At 36.0% G+C, this 26335-nt stretch overlaps 1 protein-coding gene across 3 annotated transcripts in view; it reads right to left on the bottom strand.

The window, feature by feature from the left end:
- Nucleotides 1-26335, bottom strand: part of LUZP2 (leucine zipper protein 2) — a 466696-nt gene that overhangs the window by 107925 nt on the left and 332436 nt on the right. For all 3 annotated transcript variants that reach the window (XM_019793075.2, XM_034645484.1, XM_034645483.1), the window contains 2 exons: nt 12887-12949; nt 6689-6751 (listed from right to left, as the gene is read on the bottom strand). In XM_019793075.2, coding sequence (XP_019648634.1) covers nt 6689-6751; nt 12887-12949 — 126 coding nt within the window. The remainder of the gene's footprint in view (nt 1-6688; nt 6752-12886; nt 12950-26335) is intronic.

Here is a 26335-nt window from a genome sequence, read left to right as displayed (position 1 = left end):
ACCAAAACTGGATTTTGGAGAATCCCAATGTTTTTGGAGAAAATTTAATGTTTACTAAATTTCAATTCGTTACAACTTCTGATAAGAAACATCTGTGTCCTTTTTATAACCTGCATGTCTACTCCATTATCAGATACATAATGAAAACAATAAATGAATTTAGGCTTGTTGGCTTTTGTGTGTTAAGCATGGACCCAACAAGGCTGAAAAGTTGTTTTGATTGGGAGAAGTTCAATTAATTTTCTCTTGTGTCCTACCCATAGAACACACTCTATTCTGTAGTTTTGAAAACATGTAGGGTGGATCACAAGAATATAGGGAATCAGAAAAGAAACCTCTGTCCCAAGCAATTGCCAATTCTAAACTGAAAGCAGTATATTTTTGCACTGAAAAATGCTTATGTTTTTAAGGAAATGCATTGAGTTTTAGTTGCCAACAGATGTTACGGGATTTTTTGTCATTAAGCATATTTCTAGTTATACATGTTTGCCCTTTAGATCTCTGAGTGCATTAGAAAATATTTCCTGAAAGTATAATCTATAAATAACCCTAAGAAACTAAATAGAATATAACTGGGAAAAATGTAATATAGTGGAGTCAAAGACCGAGATTAGAATAAAAACTCTGCCACTTACTAGTTTTGTGATTTCAGACAAGTCTTTTAAAACCTCTAGGCTTAGTTTTTCTGATGCATGACAAGGTGACATTATTACCTGCCCTGACTGACCCGCAGAATTATTTTGAGTCACAAATGAATGTGTTTTGAAAACCTTAAAGTTTGTCCAATCAAGTAAGAAAGTAAAATCAGCAACCCTTCTCACCTTTTCTCCAAGATGCCTACATTTTAGGGCCAAAGCTCATTTCACTGGAGATAATTTGACATTTGTAACAAATGACTGGCACCAAAAATGCTTTGCTCATTAAAAAATGGTTTAACACATAAATGAGATAAATGTAAGATAATGAGAGGCAGATGCATAAAAATTACCTTAAATTACACAGGGGTTTAAAAATTACGGGGCAACTGCTTATAAAAGACTCAAATCATCAAGAAATAATACGACATTTGTTGGTATTCATACAAGGAAATTCATGTGGCAATGTTCCTGCTTTTAGGAGTGAACAACAGTGGGGATATCAAGTTGGGCGTATCTGGTTTCTAGAGAAAATACGAAAGAGAACACATGCCATGTTGATGTCTGAGTTTCAGAGGGAATGGCTATATCTGGCCTGTCACCAAATATGCTGGAATAAATATCAGAATGTCGATACAATGATATAAATATATACTGTGAAATAGTTATCAAAGTAATAACTCTAAATCTCAGCCAAATAACTTGACATGATACCAAGTCAGCTCATTTCTAAATGNAAATATATACTGTGAAATAGTTATCAAAGTAATAACTCTAAATCTCAGCCAAATAACTTGACATGATACCAACAAGTCAGCTCAATTCTANCAGCCAAATAACTTGACATGATACCAAGTCAGCTCATTTCTAAATGAATGAATGAATGAATGAATGAGTGAATCTACTATGATAGTTTAAATTTATTAAAAAATTGGCTTTTTTAAATAAATATTTTGGTGGACTTCATTGTCAAACTTCTGAAGGCCTCAACTCCCTCATTGTTAGATGGATTCCTATAACTTCTCTTCTCTGTCTTATAGGGGTTGTGATGAGGATGTAATAATGTTCATAACAGCACTGGGCACAGCCTAAAATGTTAAGTATATAGAAGGCATAGTGATTCTCATCCTGTTTCCTATTTTTTGTGAAGTGAAATGAAAAGGCCAACTTGTCTCCTTCCATAGTGAGAAATCATAAAGTGAACTTAAGTTTGTAAATCTAAATGAACAGCTAAAATCTTAGCAACTTTTATTAGTCAACACTTGTGATCTTTAAAAGTTACAATGGCCAGGATATGGAAGCAACCACACACACACACACACACACACACACACACACACACACATATATATACACACAGGCAACGGAATATCACACAGCCATAAAAAGGATGACATCAGCAGGATGGGGGCTAGGAGGTCCCCCACTTGTATCTCCCACAAAAACAATAAATAAACAACTACAGACAGATAAAAATAGCTCGGAGAAAGCTGTGAACTGCAAAGAAGCAGCCCAAACACTACGGAACTCAAAAACTGAGCATGGCCACATAGAAAACCATAGGAAGCATGTTATCTATGTCACCCCATTCCCCGGTCCAGGACAACCCAGTGCCAGGAGGAATCCCCACAGAGAAATTTCACCCCACAGGAAAAGGGAGAACAGAAGAAGCCCAGCAAGCCCCACTGCTATGAAGTTTGCAGCCTTTGCTACCAACGATTCACACAGTCTTCTTCAATGCTGATCCCAGCTGACAGGGCCTTCCAGAGTCCCTGCTGCTGCAAGTCCTCCCCTGAGCTGGAGCTATTGCTGCAGTGAGATGTGTCCCTAGCGTCCCCAAACCCTACTCTCTGGGGTTGGGATGCCTCAGTGCTTTGCCATAAATGTGACCAAAGCTGCCACTGCTCTGAACCCTGCCCTCCAAGTTCCCAGGTCCTGGCTCTGACCTGTCATTGCTGAGGACCACCGGGCTGATGCTCTGAGCCCTGCCCCTGGGTCCCAGGTCATGATTCTAGCTTGTCGGTGCCAGGACTGTACTGCTGCTGGTCTGAACACCACTTTAAATATATATGATTGCATTCGTCAATTATTCTCCCATAAAGTAAAAAAAAATCTAAACTCAAAAAGCGTACTAGGTATCAGTAATATTACAATTTTTCAATAATTTTAGTGAATTATTTTCTAGTTATATGTATGTTCAATAAAAATTATATCTCAAGTTGGAAATAACACATTTTTCGTCACAGTATAAGTTAAAATCACAACACACACATATACAAATAGACAGCTGCACAAACATTTGTAAGGTTAAAATTGAGACACTTTGGCGTATACATATGAAAAATTATTCATTTAGATTTTTACAAAGAAGTCACTAAAGGATGCTTTATGTTTTAAAATTATTTGAAAAAGCAAAATATATAATCTATATTAACATATATATTAATCAAAAGGCAGATTATGCCTAGTATAAAAGGAACTAAACAGAAATATAAATTATATCAAAATATTGTGTGTTTTGAGTGATGAGATTTTAAGTGGATTGTTTAGGTTTAGTTTTTTTTTTTTTTTAAGGTTTTATTTATTTATTTGAGAGAGAGAAAGAGTTACCGGGGGTAGGGGGGGAAGAGCAGAGGGAGAGGGACAAGCAGATTCTGCACTCAGCATGTAGCCCAATGCAGGGCTCAATCCCATGACCCTAAGGTCATGACCTGGGCCCAAATCAAGAGTTGGACACTTAACTGAGAGCCACCCAGGTACCCTGGATTTTTTTTTTTTTTTAGCTTTTAAAAATATTTTTCTACAATGAGAAAATAATACTTTGAAATTAAACAAGTGCATATAAAAAAGTAAAATAGAGAAGCAAACTAGAGAATAGATGTTCCAAAGCATATCATCTCCAAGAGGAATCAAGGAGGATAAAAAGTAACGCATGTCTTGTGTAACTAACAGCAGGGCCTCACTTCTTTCCTGAGTAGAGAATGTTTACCACTGCTGGCAGCCTTTCCAATCAAAAGCCAGCTCTCAAACTTTAATAAGGATACTGATTTATCAACATGTCTGGCAATTATCAGCACATACTATTATATTTAAAATATAACTGAAGTGCTTCAGGAGCACACATTCTTCCTTCAAAGTCTATCTTTATTACCAACTATCAAATCTATTCAAAATTGAGCAGATTTTCAGGGAAACTACTTGAAATAGAATTCTCTCCTACTCATCTCAGAGTTCAGCAAAGTATTACCAAAGATATCCTGTGGGTTCATTTTCAAAAGTGCCTGGGTGAATTTCTGTGGTCACACGCCCCTTGGGGGCTATGTACGTGAGTTTCTACCACATACTGCCATGACACATCTATTTATGTATGCACATATGCATATGCATGTACCCGTGTATATATATTCATTTATTCATTCGACATATGTTTTCATAATATTGAAAATGTACGCTATTGATATAGTAGTAGGCAAATCAGACGAGTGAATACCACCAAGATGAATGAATGAATACATCACAGCAGAAACCGTTTTCACAAGGGAACCTGAAAATACTAAGGCCTCACCTCTTTTGCACGGATATATGACCAAGTTTGGGGAAACATCTTAAAAAACTCTCCTCCTTTACAAAAATTAGGACACTGAAGGACAAGTGCCCCTTCCTTTTCTTCTCTGACTTTGTATAAAGTTGGACAAAGACAGCCTATAAAGCTTTAACCACTATCAGATGCAGTGGGGAATCAAAACTTAGTAAATTGAGGATCATGATATGCAAAGGTAGGAAAACCAAAAAACTTGGTCCTGTTGACACTGTTTAGCTACTGAGTAAGTTAAAAAACTGTCATGTTTATAGACCTCTTTTTATGCTATTTAATACAAATCTTGCTGTTAAACAGCTTTTTGGGGACTGTATATGCTGAACGCATCCTAATTTATGTACCTTCATGGTCTATTCATACACGACTCACCTGATTTCATAAATAAGTGCTCCTTTCAAAGTGACATGAAATAACAAGGTTTACAAATAATGTCTCATTTTCAAGTCATAAAGAGTTTCAACAAATCCTGATTTGGGTAATTTCTGAAAGTTGATAAATTACTAATGTATATTCAACAACTGGCATATTACGAAGAAGTAAATCACTGAAAATTATTGGATCTCCTCATTCTCTTCTCCCAAATTTTCTTTCGCTAACTCTTCAATTTGGGAAATGAAATTCAAAAGATTTAAAAAGCCTCATATGATCTATCTTCACATAAATTTCTCAGCCTACCACCTAAAACTTATCAGCTCTAGGGAGCTCGGATTTGTTTTATTACACTCCTGATATTATTAAGTTAAACTTATTCACAGAGAACTAGAAATTTCTCTACAAATGAAAATACACACACACAGACAGACATGCATGTCCTTTCTTTTCCAATTTCAGTGATTTACTGTTGATGACTGCAAAGAGCTAAGGCCAACCTGAATATAAAAGTTAAGATACCCTGAGCTCGAGTCTCAGTATGAAAGATTAAAGGTAGAAAGATAAATGCCTTGGGTTTTATACTTTTATCTACTTATCACATACAATGAACAGAGTGTTGAGAGGCAGGGGTCTGTAAGCATTAATGAGAATTAATTCACAGTTTTCTTGGTGTGCTGGGGAATATCTTGTTGTAAATGAGGTCAAAGAAATGGCAAGAAGCATATTTATGTAAGAGTAAATGGGAAGATAATGTCCAGATTCATGCGTCACATGGAATGAGAATTTAATAAATATTGGTTGACATAATAGGAACACCTTCCTCTGACTCTGAGCCAAAAGTAATGGGGCTGAAGAAGAGAAATGTGTCATTTCTTATTGTTTTCCTTGGAAAAATTGCAGGATTTTTCCAACCATTAAATAAAATGAGGAATTATCCTTCTTTAATTTAGACCTTGCACTTGTAGATAGAGCTGATCATTGTAATGAAAATATTTAAAAAATATTACACACAATATAATTCATATTTATTGTTTATTAAACAAATCATTACTCCTACTCCTAAGAGCCTAATATTCCATCACTTTATTGCATTTGGAAATGCACATGGACCATAAGCACAACAATTAGAGGCACCCACTTCTTATATCCCCCTGCTCAAGGGAGATAAAAGAAAGTATCTAAGTTTCATCTTGCTGTTATAACAAACTACCATGAACTAAGTGGCTAAAAACAAAATAAAACAAACAAAAAAAAGACTTCTATTCTCTTACAGTTCCGAAACTCTGAAGTAAATTTTATAGGACTAAGATCAAGGGGCTGGTAGGGCTGGTTCTTTCTGGAGGTTATAGGAAGGAAATCCTTCACATTGTCTTTCCTCCTCCAGCTTCTGTGATCACGTAATCTTCTTATTTCGGCCTTTTTGTCTCACTCTTGTATATTATATTTAGTTTTCACCTGGATATTTTGGAATACCCTTCCTATCTGAAGATCCCTAACTTAATCACATCTGCAGTCTCCTTTGTCGTAAGGTATAAGATTCACAGGTGTCAGGAATTAGCAAGTGGATATCTTTGGGAGGTCATTATTCCAGTTTGTGGCAGATATCTCCCTATGCATAGACTTTGACTTGATAGCCTTGTAAAGAAAAGTGTCAATAACTAAAATCAATCAACACTGATTAAATATAAATACTCTTAATAATGAAGAGATTTATGCAGGGATCTCTGGAGGTCAAGAATGTAGATCACCTGTGGATCTCGTCTCTGGAAATTCACTCAATCTATGCTGTCCTTAATGTAAATATTCTGAAAGACCACATTCCTCAATATTGAATTAAAGTAATTGAAGGTTACAAAGGGACTTTAAACACTTTGGACTGATGCCTGCCTTTGATTAAGAATGTACCCAGAAAACCATATCTGCATTTGTCTCCATTAATTAAGAAGGCAAGAAAATGAAAGCATCTTCAATGCAGTCAAATACAGCTGTAATTCTTACAAAAATCCAGAAATTAAATTTCAGCTAAATGATATTATAGTTTATGTACTAAGAGGGTAGTGGGGGAAGGGAGAGAGATGCTCACCTTAAATAATAAATCCTTCTTCCCATAACGAAGCTCCTTCAGCTGGGCTTGGATTTTTTTTGACTGCAAGAACAGAAACATAGGTTAGTGCCTTAATTTCATTTATATTTTCAAACCTGAAGATTAAAAATATTTTAAACTGTACCAGAATTAATTTTGCAGTCAATCAAATGCTTAATCTCTGCTTGAGAAGCTGGCCATCCAGCTAGTCTAGGCAGGAGGACAAAACCAAAGCCTGTGCAACAGAACCATATTGCTTTTTTCTTAGTAGAAATTTTACTTTTTAACCTTTAATTTTTTTAATTTGAGTATAGTTGACACATGATAGGAACCATTCTGTTTAGAAGGCAATATTTAAAGAAAGTAGTTTATTATTTCTCTCCCCAGCATCCCCTCCCAAAAAATACACACAGAGAGAATTTTAGTCACCAGAGCATGTCCAACAATTCTATTTTAGATGCTAAGCATACCTATGTATATGTATGCCTCAGTTTCACTGCTTACTTTCACTTACTTCTTCTTTAAGATTAAGTATGTGTAAATTAAAATTGACAACCAAGTTTGAATTTGACGTATGTCTAAAGGGAAGGCAGCAGGCAAATGTGACAGGAAGTCAAGAAAGCAACTAGAATGCTAAGATGCTGAGGGGAAGGGTGTTTGCTCTGTAGAAGAATGCACTTTTTAAGACAACTATGCCAAATACAACAGTGCTTTAAAACAAGGAAATTTCTCTCAGCAGGACATGTTTGCTAATGGAAATATACCTGGTGAGCCACAGATGATAATCCCATCTTCCCATTTCTCCAGAGCAGACCCAATATCAAACATTCTCACATAACGACCCCAGTTATTTGTCCTTCTGTATCTAAAATTACGGGTTCTGACTCCTCAGTAGAACAAAAACACAAATAGATTTATCATACTCACATAAAAAAATGATAATTGAAAAAAATAGTATAATAGGTGAATAGGAATGTAAAATGGTATAGTCACTTTGGGCAACAGTTTGGTGGTTTCTTATAAAGTTAAACATACACAAACTGTATTATACAGCAATTCTTTCTAGGTTATTTATCCAAGAGAAATGATAATATATACATAAATGTTTATAGTATCTTTATTCATAAAAGAGTCAAAAGCTGGAAACAATGTTCATGACCATTAACTGGCGAATAGCAAACATTTTATGGTAACTTCATGAAATACTACAATACTGTTAAGCAATTTACAAAAGTGAGTTAAGTACTGAAGCATGTAACAGTGTGGATGGATTTCAAAAGCATTATACTATGTGAAATAACCCAGTCACTAGAAGCTATCTTTTGTATAATGCCATTTATATGATATTCTAAAAAAGACAAAAGGATAGGGAAAGAAATCAGGCTAGTGGTTGACACTGGGTGGGGATTTGTGGCAGAGATTATAAAACAGCAAGAGGAAATTTGGGGGATGATGAAAATGTTTCATGTCTTTAATATACACATTGACCAAATCCATCCAATGGTATACTTAAAGAGGATGAATTGTATGTAAATTATATCTTAATAAAATTCAATTTTAAAAGTAGCTATTCATAGTACATACATAAAATCCTCACCGGACTATTACATCCTATTAAACTGTGTTGTTATGAAGGTCCTCTTAACAAATAAAGCCCACTCCTATTTTTGAAATACTATAATTTCCCTAGCTTACATCAAATGTATAGGAGTCTTTCACTGAATCATCCGCAGCTATACTATAGTTCAGTTTCTTATTATATTAAGCACATGTCTAATGATGCAAGATAGGCGAGTCTGCCAAGTGGGAGACTGTTATGATGGTGTTATAATTCCTACATTCTTGTCTAATGCTGGAAGCACCATCAATTAAAAGTCTTGTCTGTGATATACCACCACAAGCTCTAATATTAGAAACTGTTTTTATAGACATTCCTATCATGAACCACCTGCATTCTGTGATCTATTGAATCAGGAAATTGATAAGAAAGAACAAAAAGAAAATAAAATGAAAAGAAATAAAGGAAAGGAAGACGAGACAAGGAAAGAGGGAGAGAGGAAAAGTGAAGGGGGGAGAGTGGTGATTTGAGAGAGAGAGAGAGAGAGGAAGGGGGGGAGAGTGGGAAGGAGGGAGGAAAAGTCTGACACATTAACAATTCAGAACCGTGCAATTAAACTCTATACCCAGAAGAAGCAAGGATTCATGTTTTGTTTTTTTTTTTTTACAAACTAGCTACTATTTTTTTCATTTCCATAAAAAGTCATCCTCTTTCCCTTGATATGTTTACTGAAAGTGAAATGCATGATATAATGCATAAGAAGACAAAGAGTCACCGTTGTATGTGCACAGTTAATCCTGGCTCTTGAGAATAAAAACTCTCACTTGAAACCCCCAGCCTCCTGAATTTATACGTCTACCTCAGGATTCTACATTTATTACAACCCTGTTCTCCTGGCACAAAATTCCCCAAGTAACCCTGAATAATGATATTTCAGACATAGTATCTCTCTCTGGTTACATTAACTTCATCTCCAAGACATTTGCTGGTTTTCATGGCCATCCTTAGTTTTGTGCTACTGATTTCAGTAAAGAATCATTTCTTTTATCTTCTCCAACTTCAAATGCACAGTTGATTGGCATTGTTTCCCTGCTGTTTCAATCTGTTGTCCAGGGCTCATTTATAGCCAGGACAGTCCCTTAGGTAAAAAGACTTTATTTTTCCATACAAATGTTGGCCAATATCAATGGGGAATGAAAGATTACCACTACATATGGTGCGCACGATTTGCCCAAGTTCACATCTACTCTTTCAAATAATTAACGCTGTATTTTTTTTAAGTGTCAGAAAGGACTAATTTTAACCATTTGGGATGTTCATTTTAATGCATATTTATGCCGAATGCACAGAATATAATTAAACCTTTTATTCATAACTTGAATTAATTATTAAAACATCAGTTTTTGTGTTATGCAATGATTCATTCAGGAACTATAATAAAAGGCTACATATCTTTGTTCTGCACTAATTGAGCAAGAACAGTTAGATTTCCGGAGCTTAGTTAAGGTTACATAGAAATACATTTTTTAGAAATTTTCATCACAGTCACTCATCACTTCTCTGCATTGTATATTCCAGCCATCTGCTAATGTTCAGTGAGTTAAAAAGCAAAATCCTATCTAAAGATCTGATGAGGGTATGCAAAGTAAGAATAAATGCACTTTGCATTGAGCACATTTTGTAACGCACATTGACCTAAAACCCCACTGACATTTCGTTTTCTTTTAGCTTCCTAGGGCATCATTTTGAAAAGTTAAAATTGTCAGAAGGGTTACCTTCAAACCATTGAGCTATTACTATATCGGGGATTTTAGTAATTTTTTTTTTTTTTTTTGGTGGATAGCAAAGCAAGGTTTATTGAGAGATAGCAAAGTGATAGTACAAAACTCCCAAGGAGGGAGGGGACCCAAGAGGGTTGCCCGATTTTAGTAATTTTTAAAACTAATGTAAATGTCATTTTACATGTTGATGTCTGTGAATCATGAAGTTTTCACAAGTGTATAGTAAAATTAAGTTTGTGATAATGATTATGATGATTGTAAGTATAAAAAGAGAAGATGAAGACAAAGAAGGTGGTCATGGCAGAATATTTTATTTTTTCATTTAATTTTATTTTTTAAGATTTTATTTATTTATTTATTTGACAGAGAGAGAGAGAGCAAGTACAAGCAGGGGGGAGTGGCAGGAAGAGGGAGAGGGAGAAGCAGACTCCCCACTGAGCAGGGAGCCCCATGCAGGGCTGGATCCCAGGCCCCTGGGATCATGACTTGAGCCGAAGGCAGATACTTAACCAACTGAGCCACGCAGGCACCCATGAAAGAACATTTTAGCTAGTCTCTGAGGTTTTTCTTTTCTACAATTAATGTCCAAATAGCATTTCCTTCATGAAATAATAGTGAAGATGATCGTAGTGGTATTTGCAGCAGATGCTACTGTTTTCAATATTCTGCCCTGGCAAATTAAAACAGTGGTAATCCATTAGCTGTCAATGGGATCTGGATATTTATTTATCTATGAATAGTTTAGGGTCAGTGATTTAGAAGACAGCTCCTTTTTGGCTCCTAAACTGATAGAGGATATTACTATTTTGTTTTGGTGGTAGTGGTGGTGTTAAAACAAATAATTACTTTTATTATATTCTTGGGAAGTGTTTTTGTGACAGGAAAAAAAAAAAATATATATATATATATATATCTCCATTATTTCCCAGAATGTTAAACTCTAAATTTTTTTCCATAAATAAATAAAGAGATAAGCCAAATGAATAAGCTGATTTCAACATTATGCAGTATAACTATATGGAGCATCTAGGAATTCATAAATTAAAATGTAGATATAATATATCCTCTAAGGAATTGAGATGAATTTTAAAAAAATGAATCATTTATGAACTAAGGGGCTAAAAAACACAGGTCGACCCAGTTGTTGTTGTTGTTGCTTATTTATTCATTGGTTTGTTTGTTTCTAAACATCACAGGCAACTTTGCCTAGGGGCCATCTCTCTCCCATGAGTGTTGAGGGGAGTCTGGGAACATGGCAACCATCTCAGAATATAGCTCCAATCCACATAGTACGTATTCAAAAATTGGTTCCACTTGCTTACCCTCTTGTAAGTAATATACAGAAACTGCACAATACACGTGTAATATTTCTAGAAACCTAGCAAATTAAACAATGTAAGCATCTATGTCTATTTCGGTAGAAAAGTATAATGAAAGAAACACTACACTGGCTCATATCCACAAGCTATTCAGTTCGATTACTCATTTATGGAGCATCAACCTTTAGTTTCCATTTTTGAAAATCTCTACTCATTTCATGCACAATGTTATTGTGAAGGCATTATAAACAGGTTATTATATTTCATGTTTGACTCTAACTTCACTGTTGAATGGCAAGGACTTTTACATGTCCATCAGGGAGTATTCTCAGCTTGTTTACTAAAAAAAAATCCCAAGATCTGGATAGGCACATGACCACCAACCTGATGACATTTTGCAGACTCCATTCAGCTTGGCTAGGCATGTGACCTACGTCTGGCAAAGAGGATGCAATGAGACATGTGTCACTACTTCTTAGTGGACTTCTAAAAAGCAATGCTTGTGAGTCACCCGGTAATCTTCCCTGTCCCTTCTGCTAGAAGTGATAATAACAGGGAAAGGTCATTGGGACAAAAGGTGGGTCCACAATTAGGCGATGATAGTGGTATTTCACCAGCTCTGTGCCTTACTTCTAACTACTATGGGAAAGAGGTTAAACTTTTAACTTGTGTAACCCACTGTTCTTGTTCTATCTATACCGTTTGCCTTCCCCCTTCCTTCACAGATATCAGATCTACTTTGTGGTATGAGGACTCTCATGCCTGCTCTTTATCATTCACAGGTTTTTCCACTAATAAATTCCTCGCACAACGGGCCTCAGCTTTTGTGTGCTTGTTGGAGGATCCAGCTAACACAGTGACTGTGGTCTCTTCTCCTCCAGGAATAAAGAATCACTTACTATGACACTCTATCACATTACTATCACTAAGAATTCCATGAGCTACATGTCTATAGCATTAAATAGGGGATCATAAAGCACAGATGGATTTGGGAGATCAGAAGTATAGGAAATTGACTTTAGTTAAATCTGGATTAACCAGAATGACTTCCCCATCCTCCACCAAGAAATGCATGAAATAATTTTCCTGCCTAGCAAGTAGAACCAATGATTGTATTTGTTTCTTAAAGTATATGGTCAACCCCAGAATCCTCATTCTGACATTTCATTGTCATTGTAAAACTCTGTAGGCATCACACAGATGGTTCAAAAAATGAAAATTTCATGGACCTCCAGGTATTTGCTATTAAGAAAATCCTGATAATCCAGTTAAGGAAGGAATCCATAAAATCACTTTAGGGAAGTAACGCTTAAATGGCTTAATTTCTTCCTTTCTTTCTTTTTTTTTTTTTTTTGGTTATGCAACTTTAAAACACCTCAAAATACCTAAAAGTTTAAAATCTGTTTTCGTTTTCCTATAACAGTGTTTTCATTTATGTTAGTGACAGAAGAAATCTCCAGGTTTCTGGGTTAAGAAAGAACAAATCTGGCACTAATATTTTGGCACTCTTTACTCCGTTGAAGCTAGAAAATGTACTCACCTCTTCTGCATGGATGCCACATAGCTTGCTTCCTGACAAGAGTTTGTTCTTCAAGCTTTTATTCTGGTGAAAGAAACATAGTTTATTGCTAAGAAATTATAAAGCATTAACAAGCCCTTAAATACGTCAGGCGCATTTTCTGTTTTGTTCATGGATAAGTCCTTCAGGATAGGACATGTAATGGATTTGTATAAACTGAATAGAATCTGTTATGTAAGAGAATGTTTCTTTCATTCAATTAACATTTTGATATCTTCACATTAACATGATCATTTTAAAAGATGGAACTTTATTTGGCTTACATTTAATGCTGTTTTATTAAATTTGCATATCTTCTGTTATAAAATAATTTGAGTTTCAAATCTGCAATTGATGCTGCTTTTTGAAAGCACATCTCTAAACAGCAAGCATTGTCTTTTTTTATTATTATGTTCAATTAGCCATCATTAATTTTTGATGTAGTGTTCAACAATTCATTAGGATGCTGGTCACCTTGGATCCTAGTATAATGTAGTAACAGACCCATGAGGGTCTGTATTCCCTTTAAAGACTAGTTTTTGAGTCCTCTTCTATTCTGGAGGCCTGTAAATTAGACTCAAAAGGCTTCTTGTGATGTTCAGAAGCCATTTCTTTTTTCAGATCAGTTAAGTGTACTCTTTCTGCTGGGCTTGAGTCTGGACAGATAATGATAATCCCTTGAACTCACCATAATTGACCTTGATTCATAGATGAATGTTTGTTACTTCTGACATAGAAGCCATGTGTTCTCAGCCATCTGAGTCTAAACCCTTACAGCTATTCAATTGTATCTGCCTCATTATTTTCAGGCTTTTCTGTCTTTGTCCTGGTAACTCAGGTACTTTTAGACAGGCGGGCTAAAGGGGAACAGAAAACTTGGTGAAACCTGGGGGTTTCAGACTTTGTACTGTTTCTGCAGGAGCAAACCATGTAGTGGCAAAGTACACCCCATGCATAATGACTCTAAAGGGAGTCGATCTGATGAGCACTATGAGAAAACTGAACACAACTTATGCAGAATGAATAACTGAATGAATGAATACATCAAATCTGAGAGTTCTTCACTTACAATTTCACCTTTTGAACATCGTTTCCTATTTTATTTTCCTGTCATACAGAGAAGGAGTACAGCTGCCTCAGTTTGAAAGAAATCTTTGGCTAATTTTTCTTCTTTAGGGAAGAGTTGAAATTCTAAAAAGCTAATTTCTTAGAATTTTAGTACTATGAAATGATTTACACAAGTGAGGAGTTATTTTGATTCACTCAAGTAATTTTTTTTGCGAATATTCATATTTATCATACAACAAGGCACAAGATTAGAGTTTTTAAAGAGATTTTAATATATATTATTCCTATACTGAAAAAAAATGTAAACTATATATAAAAAGGGGATGAATACCAGTGTTCTAACTCTGTGGTGTTGCTCAGATTACAGGTTTAAAAAATACCCTAGTTTCCTTCTGTTTGTGTCTATTTATGATATTTTTGATACATGTAATCTTAATTTTTTCTCATAAATGATCTATTTCTCCCTTTTTTATTCCTCCTATCATCTTTGTACATAGAAATATCTTCACTACCTCTAGAGATTTAATATTCACTTAGATTTTTTGTTTCTTTTTTGAGAGAAAGAGAGAGAGTGCCTGTGAGCAGGGGAGAGTGGGGCAGAGGGAGAGGGAGAATCTTAAGCATGCTCCATTGCCCAGCACAGAGCCTGACACGGGGCTTGATCTCACAACCCTGAGATCATGACCTTAACTGAAATCAAGAGTTGGATGGTGAACTGACTTCAGTCACCCAGGTGCCCCAGATTTTTCATCTTTTTTAGGGTTATGGTCTTTCATCAGAAGGACATGGAATTTAAATAAGGTCTATAGTTTGTTTAATAGTATTGTATTAATGTTAATTTTCTGTTTCAATAATTGTATTATCACTCTGTATGATAGCATATTAGAGATTTGGTGCAAAGATACATTAGAACATTCTATACTAATTTGGCATGCCCTTTTCTATATCAAAATTCATTAAAAAAAAGTTAAATGATCTGGGGTGCCTGGATGTCCAACTCTTGATTTTTGGCTGAAGTCATGATCTCAGGGTCCTGGGATAACCTCCAGGCTCAGCGTGGAGTCTACTTAAGATCAACTTTCTCCCTCTCCCTCTGCCCCTCCCCCTATTTGTGCTCTCTAGCTCCCTAAAATAAATAAAATCTTAAAAAAATAAGTTAAATTATCAAAAAAAAATTAAGTCTGAGCTGCTTGAAAGTGAGCCAGGCAGCTCTGGCCATCATAGCGTACCATTGTCCAGCCAGAGCATCTTGCTATCTCAGGGGATGGTCAGGAATTAAGCTGTCAGCTGGGTCACTTGCAATGGAAGAAATGGGGAAGAGTGCTGTGGAGGTGCAGAGACCTATAAAGACTGCGTGGAATTTCTGGTGTGCCTTTTTCACCTATTTTCAAGGAGCTATCAGCAGCATGGTGGGTGAACACCTCTAGAGCTTTGAGCAACGTCAAGAGCCCCCAGGGATTGAGTCCCTTGAGCTAGAGTGAAGATGTGATCCTGAGGAATGACAGCGTCATGTCTCGAAATCAGCAGTGTTTCTCTTCTCAATGAACAAAATCACAACCAGAAGTATCTTTTGCATATTCTGTCACCAAGTGCAGCTTGAATGGGTCCTATGCCTATGGATCGCACCCAGAGTCCCAGGAGGGGACCCCTTCCATTCAGTCTGGCAAGCTGTGGCATTTCCTCTCCTCAGCCAGTTCCAGCTTTCTAGAGCCTGACTATTCTCACTGGGCACATGGTTCTAGAGCCTCAGCCAAATGGGAAATATAAACCCTTCCTAAATCTCATTCAGCATGACAGATACCTAGGAACAGGCTCTGTAGGACTGCAATTCTGCCCAGAGAGCCAGAAGCATGGGGTTGTTCTTCAACCTGTCTCCCAGATCAGCCCACTGTAAGAAAATGTATTCTAACCCCCACCCAGATCGTGAACATGCCAGGGCCAGCCTTGCAAGTGAAAAAAGCCAGTCTCCAGAGAGAAGAAATCTGTTCTTTTTTTAGACTTGAGTTTGAAGAAGAGATTCCTTTTTTTCAAATCTGCTCATGATTTGCCTTCCACAGGGGCCCCCCTGACTTCCATACACAGTGCAACCATTCCTTTAGCTCTTTCACTGTTAGTGTCATCTGGGAAAAATTAGCTTTCTTTTCAGCACAAAACCACTGGGGCCACCCATGTGGATACTCACAGCATCTTAGACGAATTGGAGATGAAAGACAAAGCCTGGTCTGTGATATGGCAGCAGGACCTCCCTGCAAATCGTTCCAGATAAAATGACACATTTCTCCAGTATCATTCATCTCTCTAATCTGGTGGACAGCTTTGTGTTCAGTATGAGCATGGCCCTTAGCGCGTGACAACCCAGGAAGTCCCTGCTGCCAATGTCCCCCATCCACACACACCCCACTTGCTCCTGTGGATTAGCTCAGGGGGTGGAAAATAAATGGATTTGTAGATTAACAAATAATAGTAAAATAAATAAAAATTAAAAAATTAAATTAAAATAAATAAAATTGAGACAAGATAGGCGAACTGTACTGGATATGAAGATTTATGTACCAACACAAAACCATCCACATCTGAGTAACTTGATTAGAAATGACAATGCAGTTAATAATATATTTAAAATTTAGTCTATGTGGCCTACAGTATTTAAAGTTTGCACCTTCACCTAAAGCTTTTTTCCTTTTTTCTTTCCTCCTTCTTTCCTTTTTTCTTTTTTCTTTCTTTCTTTCTTTCTTTCTTTCTTTCTTTCTTTCTTTCTTTTTCTTTCTTTCTTTCTTTTTTCATTCTGTTCAGTTTTAAGATGATAGGTAAAGCAATGAATAGAACATCATTTCACTGGAAATGCTTATGATGGGCTTGGACAATGCACCTGGAACTGCACAGGGAAGACTGCTGCTCCTCACATGGGTATCCTGGTGCCCTCCCCCCCCCCCAGCAGTGTTTCCATTATGTGTCCACTGTCTGTGTGGGCAGTTGATAGATAATTCTGGGCAACGGTGTAAACCATGTAAAGTAATGTGTTTCCATTAAGCTAAATGTCATTTCTAAAGCTTAGGGATTAGAGGATTTCACTCTTTGAAATATGCCCAGAAGTGGGGATACTAATTACAGTCACCCACAAGGGGGGCAACTGTGGGACACAAGGGAGATTTGTCAAGGCCCTTACCAAGATTGTTCTCAGATGGCATGTTCTTCAGAAACATGGATGGCACAGAGCACTGAAGAGGGAATACTGACTCCCAGACAATTCCCTGATTTAACCTTTTCACCTATGGTTAGTGAGCGTACTTCTTTAATTCCAGAAGGAACCGTGGCTCGATATCATTTAGGCACTAAGAACACAGGGGTTTTTGTTTTGTTTTGTTTTGTTTTGTTTTTACAGTTTTGTAAGCAGACTTGTGTCATTTCATCTACCCTCTAAACAACAGATCTCATCCCTATCAAACCTAATGATGCCTTTACAAGATCTAAAACAACTTACACATATAATTATACCCAAGATTGCCAGGATCCAATTATGATTATGCCTCATTTGAGGGAATATGAAGAAAAGTAGATTAAAAGAGTCATCAGATGTTTAAATGTCTTTCCTTCCTGTCTGTCACACTTCTGCTATCCCTTATTCTAATAACCATACTCTGATTTTTCTTATGAGAAATATTTTTCCATGCTAATTCCATATGGCTGGTGTGACTCTAACTCCACCCACTCTATCTAGGAAAAGGATAAAATTCAAGCCCAGTCAATCAGTCTTGGTCCAGATTTGGCAAAATAACATGAACACTGCTGATGAAAAGCTAATATAAATCTTTTCTTTTCAAGAATTATTAAGGAAAAGGTGCTGAGAGTCATCGCTAAGTCAGAACCTCTTTGAGATGACCTTACAAGGGAAAAGAACACCTGAGTATGGAGAGAGAAATGCTGAAACCTGGTGATAGTGTTGGCCCTTCCTCCCTGCTTCATACTTGCCTGAAGCTAGTATGCTCCTGGGTGTTTCAATTACAGGCTTCCAGCACCAGCCCTTCAGCTCTCTTGACACCATACTTAAATCTCTGTGTCCATCCTATCTTACATAATCACATAATTCTATCACATCCTTAGGATTCAGAGTAGCAAAGAACATCAAAATAACCATGCTTGTATCTAATGCTTAGTGCCATAACTTATCAGGATGCAGGCCATCTACTTTGCCTTTTCTAAATGGAAGGCAGGCCTTGCTTCTTACCTATCTAGGGAATGCTTCCCAACTGGATGCTGTACAGATTCAGGGTAGCAAGAAAGTAATGTCCCTATGGCTTTCTTGGGAATGCAGCTTGTATATATGTCAGCCCCACCTAAAAATGTCATTTAATATTTCCCATTATCTATAGGATAAATCTCAAACTCATATTTGATAGTAACATAATATCTTTCTTAATACATAGATCTGCTTAATCTAGTTTTAGTTTTTACTTGGGAACTTAAAACATCACATTTGCAGTAGAGTTTACACGGTAGCTCAAACCCACCAAATATTCTAGGCCACAAAACAGAAAGAGATGTAAGTCTAGTGTATCTCTATAATCATTCTATTTATAAATGTAAAAATTCCAAAATTGCTGAGTCTAGATTTTACACAGTGCTTTCAAATGAAATTAGGTATCAAAAGGTATTATTGTTCGCAAATAATAAAAACCAATAATGGCCAAATCAAACAAAACATGAATTTATGGTGACTGTTTCAAGCAAAATAAAGTCTGGGAACTAAGGCTCAGAAAGGAGGCAGGAATCAAGTAAGACGGGGTATCTATGACTGTAAGAGAGAATACAGTTATTGTGACAACTGTAAATCACTACACTTATTTACAAGGTGTAATGAGGAGGTCTCAATGAATTTTTATGGTAAAAGTCATAATCTGGGACCACTTAGGATTGTCAAATATAATAAATTATGTATATGCATTTATAATGTTATTTTCTAGATCGAAAATATATACAAACCACTGCTTCCAGGTAAACAAAAAAATGTGTTATTATCTCCAAAGTGCAATTAAATGTAAACCAAAAGTAAAAACACCTGCAGTGGTATTCAAAATAAAACCAGAGACTGCTATGTCCAACTGTGGAAAGTAGCTCCAATTTCAGAATTTCCTAAAACTGATTGTTCAGAAACCACTATATATGACTGTTCGCTACCCACATTTATTTCAATTTAAATGTGTTTTTAAAATGCCTAGAGAACGGGCATGCTTTTTCAAATAAGTCTTTTTGTAATTGGAAATCTTATATCCCATATTAAGGAAAACACTATAGTTTAGGTGTAACAGGTAACATAAATAGTTTGCCTCTAAAATATTAGCAGATTTTACATTTTATAAATTATCTGGACTGAAATTTAAATCATGAGTGTTTGTTTTATTAGTTATTAGATGTACTTTTAAAAAATTTACTTCTTACTCTTTCTGAAATCAGGATGTGGTCTACAACATTGTGCACTTCTCATTTAGTATTTACAGTTCGCCCACTTTGGGAAAGTTGTTAAGTCACCTTACAATTGATACTCCTTAAAATTTAAAGACTGTTATTCCACAGTTCTTGTTTCAAAATAAGAGATAAAGAGGTCAATAAAGGGGAGAATTTTTTCCTCCCATTTAGAAAAGCTTACCTGCAGAGAAAGTAGGGAAAATAAGAAATGTGTATTTGGCCTTTTTATTTGTTCTAAGCCACACAGTAGACAAAAGTTTACTTCAAAATAGAGAGAGATAAAATTATCTATAAAATAGTTTCAAATTGATAATGGAGAAAAAAGGCCAAAGGCCTATTTATATCATAATATAAATACACATCTTTAGACAACTGAAATATCTTTTGTCAAAAAGACAGAGCTATTCTCTTGAATTATGTGAAAATACAATGTAGCTATCAAGAGAGACACTTGAAACTAAATATTTTCATTAATATTTTTTTCTGAATCATCCTGTTTAAATATGTTATGATTTAATCTATATGTAGACTAACTGCTACTTTAATAAAGATTTATATTTTTACAGAAAGATTTAAAATTGAGTAGATGTGAATGAAAGGATCATTCTATAAACATTTAAATAAAGCCACCAGACAACCTTGCTATGATCCAAGTGATGGCAGATACTCCAGTTGAGTGTTGTTGGCCTTGCCAGCTTCAATTCTAAATTGGTAGCAGGTGTAACAGAAGTTTTGCAAGTGATAATAGATTTCCTCATTGAGGTTAACTCAGGAAGAGGATGGGATATTGCAGTTGGTTCTAATTCATTAGAAAATGTAAGAGTGTTTCGTGAGAGTTTTATTCTTAGCTTAGCACCAAACTAGCTCTAATATCTAGTATAAATCATTTAACCCCTAGACATATGGGTCAACATATGTTGAAATAATGGAGAACATCTAGGCCATCTCTTAGATTTCTTGCATCTCAAGGACTGTTGTCCTACTATTGAGAGAGGACATGAGGGATATGTATGAGCTGATGACTTTTTCTGGTATCAAGTAAGAGATAATTGCATGGCATTCCAACTTACTGAGCAAATTAATTAGATATTCTGTGTCCACTTAGCCCCATCTCATACCCACAAGATCACTTTTCAAATAGTATGGATATAATATAGCACAGTTGCTGGGTTCTTGAGGCAGAAAAACTGTACTTGAATTCCACTTTTTATAAGCTCTGTAATTTTGGATGCATCTTGCAAACTCTGATAATTCCTCTGTTTTCTCATCCACACAATTAGGCAACTATCATGACCAACTTAATGGGCAGTTGTATTAAATGAGATGATATAAGCAAAACATTTATGACAGTGACACACAAAGTGAGCACTCAAAAAATATTAGATCTTACTATTTCAATAAAACTCAGTTCATCTTGTAGAAATAAAGAAGGAAAACCTTTTTTGATGATTAGAACAACACTCTAGAAGCTTCAGGATTTCAGCATTACAAATAAAATATAAATATATATTATATATAAATAAAATATAAATATATATATGTTTTGTAGGAGGTGGCAGATAAATTTCTAGATAATGAGCTCTAATTTATCAATAAATATAAGTTCATTGTGGAAGTCATTGCATTCAATGCTATTTCTTTCCATGTCTGGCTTGTTTTTCTTTTAAAATAGACAATTCTCTTGCAGATGGAACCTGCTTTTGCTGTCATTAAGATAACTCTCTTCCCTTATCAGAGAGCTCTCATTCTGATGGGTTAAAAATGTAGCTAAATATATGAAATGTCATTCACTCCAGAAATAACTTTATGAAAAAAGCATTAATATTCTTGTCAACATTTATAAAAAGTTTTTATGTACTAGGAATGGAGCTAAAACAATACCTCTTTTCAAGGAGTTTGCAATCCATGAAGGAGGCTGAGAGTAGCACTCAAAGGCAGTGGAGAGGCAGCTACTCAGGGGGTTAACACTGAGCTGTCTTCAGCCGTGTTAAAGGAGTCAGCTTAATAACAGGAAGAGGCAGGAGAGAGGGGAGAGTAGGTGCACTAGAACTACAAGATGCTTGGTGGGATCGTACATAAAGTAGCAGTGAGCAGTGAGAGAGCAGGAAGATGAGACTTAAAGAGGTGCATTGGGGTTAGCCACAGAGCGCCCCATATGCCACTGAAGCCATAGCAATGAATGTGTAGCATGAAAGCCACATGATCAGATTCACTTTTTAGAAAAATAAAATAGGAAAAATTAATTTTGGATTTCAAATTCAGTAACACATCTAAAGTCTGCCTCCATTAAGTTTTATTAGCAGTTATAGTTTAGGCAGTATTCTATAGGGAGAATAAAAAAGTCATAGAACTCAATAATAACAGCGAAATCTGATTAAAACACGGGCAGAGGAACTGAAGAGACATTTTTCCAAAGAGGACAAAGGAAAGGCTAACAAGTACATGAAAAGGTGTTCAACATCACTAGCTATCAGAAAAAAACAAAGCAAAACCACAATGAGATGTCACATCACTCCAGTTAGAATGGTTATCATCAAAAAGACAAGAAGAGAAAACAAACGTTGGCAAGGATGTGGAGAAAAGAGAACCCTGGTGCACTGTCAGGGGGGATGTAAATTTGTACAGCCACCATGGAAAACACTATGGAAATTCCTCAAGACATTAAAAATAGAATTATGCTATGATCCAGCAATCCTACTCCTGCGTATATATCCAAAGGAAATGAAAACAGGATATTGAAAAGATGTCTGCATTCCCGTGTTTATTGCACCATTATTCACAATATCTAAGACATAGAAACAACTTAAGTGTCTGTCAGTGAATATATGGATAAAGAAGATGTGATACACACACACACACACACACACACACACACACACACACACACACACCAGGAATATTATTCACCCATAAGAAGGAAGAAAATACGGCCATTTGCAACAACATAGATGGCCACTGAAGGCATTACGCTAAGTCAGAGAAAGACAAATACTCTATGGTATCTCTTATATGTGGAATCTGAAAAGCTAAATTTACAGAATCAGAGAATAGAATACTGGTTACCAAGACTTGGGGGAGGGAGGGTGGGAAATGGGGTGATGTTGGCCAAATGGTACAAATTTCCAGTTAGAAGATAAGTTCTAGGGACCTAATGTACAATATTGTAGCTATAGTAGGTAAGACTGTTTCATATGCTTGAAAGTTGCTAAAGAAAGATCTTAAATGTTCTAACCACCAAAAAGAAATGGTAATTATGTGACAAGATGGAGGTATTAGCTAAAGGTATGACAGTAATTAATTGCAATATATAAATGTATCACGTCAACATGGAATACATCTTAAACTTAGACAATGTTATACGTCAATTATACCTCAAAGTAAATCTGGAAAAATAATTGGATGCTGAGAATATTTGTGTTTAAGCTATCATTTGTTGAATGCTTGGTTTGTGCCAGCTATTATACAAAGTACTTTATGTAAGTTATTTCATTGAATCCTCACAGGAGCCCTATAGGCAGAAATTCTTAATTGTCGCCATTTTAAAAAATTATTTATTTATTTATTTATTTATTTATTTTTTTATTTATTTTCTTTGGGAGAGAGACAGAGACAAAGCATGAATGGGAGAGGAGGTGGGGGGAAGGGGGTTGGTGGGGAGAGGCAGAGGGAGAACAAGAGAGAGAATCTTAAGCAGGCTCCATGCTCAGTGCAGAGCCCAACTCTGGGGCTCCATCTCATGACCCTGAGATCATTACCTGAGCCAAAATCAAGAGTCAGACACTAAACTGACTGAGCCACCCAGGTGCCCCTAATTATCTCCACTTTAGAAATGCCGAAGCTGGGATTAGTCCAGGTCTAACACTCACCGAAAAACATGTTCTTCTCCAGCATGCTGTATAGTTTTTTACAAATTCTCCTTTGCTTATAGAGAAATAAAGAAGGGGGGGAGGAGAGAAAGAAAGGAAAGCAAGAAGGCAGGAAGCAGGAAGGCATGAAGGAAGATAGAGAAAGAAAGTAAGTCCTGGATTACTAATGAGCAATAGACAACAACCAAAATGTACATAAACATGAAATTTGTCCTTGAATTTTTAATTCCAGATGCATGCATTTTTAACAATCAATCCAACTCCAACAGGTAATACAATAAAGCACGGTTTATAAAATAACTTCACGCCTAGAGCAGTAGGACAAAGTAAATTTGTTGTGAAATCCTTAGGAAAGATGAGTTAATCCACTTTTAATTACTTCCGTGAATATCCACAGCTCTGCCCAGTTAAGACTTGAACACCTACCACCCCTGTCTTTGCAATACTGCTGGGAATGCCTAGCCCAAGAAAGTCATTCCATCCTAAGAACACAGTTGAGTAACTACAACAATTGAGAGGAGATCTCCTTTTCTCTTGCCTTTAAATTTGTGGGATAACTGAATTCTTTTCTTGCTTTTTTTTCCCCAGAGTTTTACTAACATTTCCTTAGGCCCAGGATAAAAAAAAAAAAAAAAAAAAAAAAAAAAAAAAAAAAAGTGTTAGAACATATTTCCATGCTGAAATAAAAATGGTACAACTGCATAAGACATATCAAAGCTCTGTCATTTAAAGATAATGCTATTAACTTTAAAAATTGTTTTGTTCAGTCTTTGCTAGTCAGTCACCATTGCACAAATGATGACTAAAGGTCATTAATGCTTGTTTATAAGAATAAATTTGGACCTAGTTTATTATTTATGATTTAATTGAAGCTTGCCAAATATTGACTGCTGTCAGCAATTCCTTTTTAACATAGTATTAGTGAAGCTCTGATGTTGTAGTTCAAGCCAGACAATAAATTTTAACTTATAAATTTCAAAGGCAGATAATTTATTTAATCCTGGGGTTTCTTTTTTCCCCTCAAGATTGCTGAAAAATACCCACCAGGTATGGCAGTAAGAAAAGGCTTACCATTGGCTTTTGTGCTCCAAGCTTATGTAAATTAGACCTGTTGATGGTCTTATACATTGAATCGATTGGGTCATTAAGAGAATAAAGACTTTTTTAAAACAATACCATAAATCTGACTCCACTAATAAGGGATGTGTCTTGTTACAGTGAAAAAGATCTAGTTTTCTTCTATGCCCTCAGCCTAAATTTGATCTAGAATTCCGTATATATATGTATCCATAAACAATACATGCACTTTTAACAAATGTGTGCTAACTTTGTGTAATGCTCTCATTGCTGCTAAATCCATGGGACAATTCTTGGTTCTTGTTTTTCTTGTTTTATTACCAGCATTTGACAGTCGATCATTCCCTCTCCTTTAAATAGTTGTTGTTTTCTTTTTTCCCACTTGTTTTGTGAAACGGCTCACTCTTGCATTTTCTCCCCCCGCCCTTCCTGTCTAAAATTCTCCCTCAAAGGCTTTTTGCCAACCCCCAGTGCTTCTCTGACATCTCAACTCTGGAGTAACTCCTGGCTGAGTACTTCGACATTTTCTCTTTGCCCTCACTACCTCGATAATCTCATTCACGATCAGATCATGGCTTTAAACAAAGTCTTTGGCAAGGTTTACCAAATTTTATCTCCTGGCTTGATCTCTCTTCTCAACTCCCATCGCTACCTCATCCATCACATGTAGTCATCTCAAATCTCAGGTATCCAAAACTAGTGCAGTCTTTTTCCCATCCTCCTTCACCTACAGTCTTCCCCTTCTTAGTTAATGTCATCTTTCTGACTGTTCACTCTAAGAACCTTGGAGCCTTCTTGATTCTTCCCATTCTGTCACAACGTAGGTAAGTTACCCAATACATATGGTTGTCTTCATTACAAAATATATGTTCGGACTTAATGTTGCACCTGTATTACTCTCTCTATTCTCTTTTTCAAGAACTCCTATTAGACATATATTTCAGACTGTCAATCTTTTATCCATGTCTCTTAACCACACACACACACATACACACACTCTTTCTCTCTCACACACACACAAAACACATTCACTCACACCTTTTTATTTGTATGAAATTCTAAGTTAAATCCTCAGATTATGCTGAGACAGAATTCGTTCAGACAAGAGTTCGCCGCCCCCCGCCACCCCGAGTAGCTTTATTTTTATTTTAAATTATTTCAATGACTATACATGCATCCTTTTTCTTTTCAAGTGACTGAGGTTTTTTGTTTTTTATTTTTTGGGGGGGTCATTTTCTTCTTCAACGTCAGATAAAATGCTCTTTATAGAGTATGAACCTAATAAAGTTTGTACTGGATATTAAACTCAAAGCCTGTAGTTATGTCATAGAGAAATATATAAGGGATGGATTTCATTTATTTGTATTCTGATAATTCTCAAATTACATGTTTCTTTCATATCCATAGCTGAGTCATAATAATCCTTAGACCTGGACTCAATTTTGGGTCTGGCTAACAAACAAACAAACAAAAAACAGCAGTCATATTTCTTAAATAAGAATATGTTTGGCTAGGAAGGTTTTAATTGAAAGGCTTTTGTCTAAAACTACTATGCAATTTTATATGGGACAGTCTACAATGTATGAAAAGCATAATTCTCCCATGAGGTCCAGCATGTTATAGGTTAAGTACTATTTTAAGCTCCCCTCCCCACAAAAATAAAGTTTGAATTGTGGCTTCTGGAATAAGGATGGAAAAAAAAAGTATTTACAGATAGAAAGCCCAAGTGCTTTAATATAGGTACATCAGGAGAAATATTGAAGATGGGAAGTTTTCCTTTCTTTCAAACATTAGGTAGATGTGTCTATTTCATAGGTATATGCAAAAATAAAAAGAGAATTTCTACTCTGGGAGTCTATAGCCATAGTTGGGCCTCATGTGCACTGATTCAAATGCTGGTTTTGAGGCAACCGTATGATTACTATCATTCCCCGCTCTAGAAGTTACAGTTTTTGTT

The sequence above is a fragment of the Ailuropoda melanoleuca genome, chromosome 16 (genome assembly GCF_002007445.2).
Source record: "Ailuropoda melanoleuca isolate Jingjing chromosome 16, ASM200744v2, whole genome shotgun sequence".
Taxonomy (NCBI): Eukaryota; Metazoa; Chordata; class Mammalia; order Carnivora; family Ursidae; genus Ailuropoda; species Ailuropoda melanoleuca.
The sequence above is the reverse complement of the archived record's forward strand: the minus strand, read 5'-3'. Positions and strand labels throughout refer to the sequence as shown.